This window comes from Belonocnema kinseyi, chromosome 1 (assembly GCF_010883055.1).
Source record: "Belonocnema kinseyi isolate 2016_QV_RU_SX_M_011 chromosome 1, B_treatae_v1, whole genome shotgun sequence".
NCBI lineage: Eukaryota > Metazoa > Arthropoda > Insecta > Hymenoptera > Cynipidae > Belonocnema > Belonocnema kinseyi.
This window is the reverse complement of record NC_046657.1, coordinates 73,399,857-73,402,988: the sequence shown is the minus strand read 5'-3', so window position 1 is coordinate 73,402,988 and position 3,132 is coordinate 73,399,857. Positions and strand designations below refer to the sequence as shown.

Genomic DNA, 3,132 nt, shown 5'->3' with positions numbered 1-3,132 from the left:
AAAATTAAAATTCGAAAATTTTTTCTAAAGCCTCCAGGGGACTTCGTTTTCGCACGAAAAAATTTTATGTGCCCTTATTGCATCCGGACCCACAATTATATGCAGTACCACACGTTTTCCACCTAGTTTGGGGAAAGTACAACTAAAACTAAAGCTATTGACAACAGTAGCGGTGCGGTCTATTAAACCGCACGGCAACACGTAAAAGTTAATGATCGTTTTTTAAAAATTTAAATCATATGCTCCGGGTGGCGATTTAACCCGCAAACTTGAAAATTAGAAATGACCTGACATTTTTTTTAATTCGAAGAAAACCCTGAAAAATCTAGAAATGGCCTGGAATTTAATTTCAACACTTATTGTTTTGAAGAACTTACTTTTTAAAAGAAATTCATCATGAATTTTTATAAACTTCGCACAAATAAGGAATGTGATTTTTTCCTTTTACTTATTTACAAGTTATTCAAAAGTACAAAAATAATTCATCTTTTTAAAAAATTCTATAAATTTAATTCAAAATGTATATTTTGGAAGATTTTGAACCAAAAATTCAGTAGCTTTTGAAGCTTTTTGAAAGATCTCAAAAGTATAAAAATTTTATTAAGATCCTTAGAAAAATTGCAAAAGATTTCCATAATTGGAAAAAGCTAATCTGGAACATTAAACGCAACTTTTATTTAATTTTGGAGGATTTATTAAGATAGTATATATAAAATAATAATTTTTTTCAAGATTTCTGGAAAATTGGACTATTTGGTTCAAATTTTGAAAATTTTTGTGATAAAGGCTTTTCTTTGTTGAAAATTTTTTGTTTGTTGATAGTTCAAATATTGTGGTTATAGATTAAATTTGTTGCTGAAGATTAATTTCTTTTGGTAGAATTTTATTCTTGTTTGGGCAAAAATGCAACTTGTTAGATTCAACTATTTATTACTCAAAATTAAACTATTTTTTGGTTGAATAATCGACTATTATATTATATTTTGAAAATTAATCTCTTTGGTTGAAAAGTCAACTATTTTTTAAAATGTTTATTTTTTTTATTTTTTACGGAAAATTTAGCTTTTCCCATTTTTGTTGAACATGTATTATTGATTTATCATTTTAGCTGGAAATTCATCTCATTAGATAAAAGTTTAATTATTGCGTTAAAATATGTTTTGGGTTAAAGATTCATCATTTTAGTTGAAAATTCATCTTTTTGGTTGGAAATTCGTTGGTTTTTTGTTTAAAATTAATTTTTTTACCGAAAATTTTAATTTTCCATTTTTGTTTGAAAATGTATATTTTTTGGTTGTAAAATTTGACAGGTTTGGTTGAAAACGCAACTTTTTAGTTGAAAATTCATTTTTCATTGCTAGAAAATCTTCTTTTGTTGAAATTTTTTTTTTAACTGAAAATTCAACCACTTCGTTGAAAATTCTCTTTTTTTTTAGTTGATTTAAACTGTTCAATCCTTCTTCGCATAAGACCCAAACCCATAATTCCTGACTTATAAGGCCCAGCAGCTTAAGTCTAAAAAATATCAAACCCGAGAATTATTTCCAAAACACTAAGTTCCAAAACTATGAATCCCAATGTGTAAGTCTCAATCCGTTATTCCCAGTCTGTTAGTCCCAATCAGGATTTAAACCTGATAAGTCCTGTGTCTTATGGCCCAACCGGTTAAGTTCCAAAAATATAGAGCCGAGAATTATTTCCCGAACGCTGAGTTTCAAAATTATGAGTCCCAATCTGTAAGTCCCAATCCGTATCTCCTAATCTGTAAGTCTCAACCCTTAAAATTCAATTCCATAAGCCCTGAGTCGTAAGATCCAATAATTTAAGTCCCACGAATCAATTTTTCCGTGAATAATGTAAATAATGAGCCGTAAAGTTTAAAATGATAAGTGCTAAGTCATTGAGTCCCAAAAGTCACATTAAGTCCCAAAAATATAAGGCCCAAACACTAAGTTCCAAGACCAAAGTCCCAAAAGGAAAGCCCCGCAAACCAAATCGTAAGGCCCAAATATATTTTTAATGATCGTATTTTTAATTTAATTAATAAGGAAGTTTTTTTTTTGTTATAGATGCCCAGATGGAACAAGGTTACAGATCTGAAGTTCAGGAGAGGGCACTAGTCGTTTCTCTACAAATGTTTAGTCTTATTTTGGAACGTGGAGTATCACTACTTAAATCTCAACTGGACGGCGATGAGCTTCCAAAACTGGTGGTTGGTGAGGATATGCAGGTTCTTCTCCCAGCTATCAAGGTTTGTTTTTTTACAAAGTAATTTTGAAAATTCAGAGGAACCAAAAAAGCAGGAAAGGCTCCGAATTTCATTTTTTGTATCATAGTTTTGTTTAATTCTTAGCTTCAAAAGAAAAATGTAAGCATATTGAATTTTACTTGATTGACATTAGAATTATTTCCCCTAAGTGACCACACCTTATTTTCTCCAAATTCTCCTACTTTCACATTCCCTAATTCTTTAACTTCCCCACCCCACTTCTACTTACCCTTCTCTTATTTTCCTACCCTTCTCCACCCCCACCCCCACGTTTTCCATCACTTTCCTTCCTTCCAGATCCTTTATATCCCTCATTTTTCTCTTCTTATAAGTACTTCCCGTACCTTACCATCTTTTCATTTTCCTTACTTCTCCTATTCCCTTTATCCACATTTCCCCTCACGCTTCCTACTTTCTCTCCATTAATTTCCCGCCACTCTCACCTCCCTACTTTTCATACCACATTTTCCCCTAACTTTTCGTACTTAATCTCCCATAACTTTTCCTCACTTCCCCTTATTGAAAAAAAATTATGTTGGACGAACATGCGACCAAATCTTCAAGAATTTTTCCTGGCTACGAAATCATAAAAATGTTGTACTCATACTAAAAGTATTTATTTCTTCTGTTCAACAGAGTTATTTATTAATTAAAAAAGTAGAAGTATGTTTATTTGAGATGATTTTCTTAACTAGTGAGATACTATTAATCGATCATTTTCTAGCACTTCCCCAATTTTCCTTCGCCTTTCCTTTCTTCACTTTATTTTTCTACCTTTTCTCCTCCGTATGCCTCACTTCTCTACCACTTATTTCCTCAACTTGCACTTCCCGCAGTTTTCCTACTTTCCTTTCCTGCATTTC

The 3,132-nt window shown here is 31.5% G+C and overlaps 1 protein-coding gene across 4 annotated transcripts in view; it reads left to right on the top strand.

The window, feature by feature from the left end:
- Positions 1-3,132, top strand: part of LOC117167463 (telomerase-binding protein EST1A) — a 356,887-nt gene that overhangs the window by 209,519 nt on the left and 144,236 nt on the right. For all 4 annotated transcript variants that reach the window (XM_033352451.1, XM_033352433.1, XM_033352441.1 and 1 more), the window contains one exon: positions 2,070-2,251. In XM_033352451.1, the coding sequence (XP_033208342.1) occupies positions 2,070-2,251 (182 nt within the window). The remainder of the gene's footprint in view (positions 1-2,069; positions 2,252-3,132) is intronic.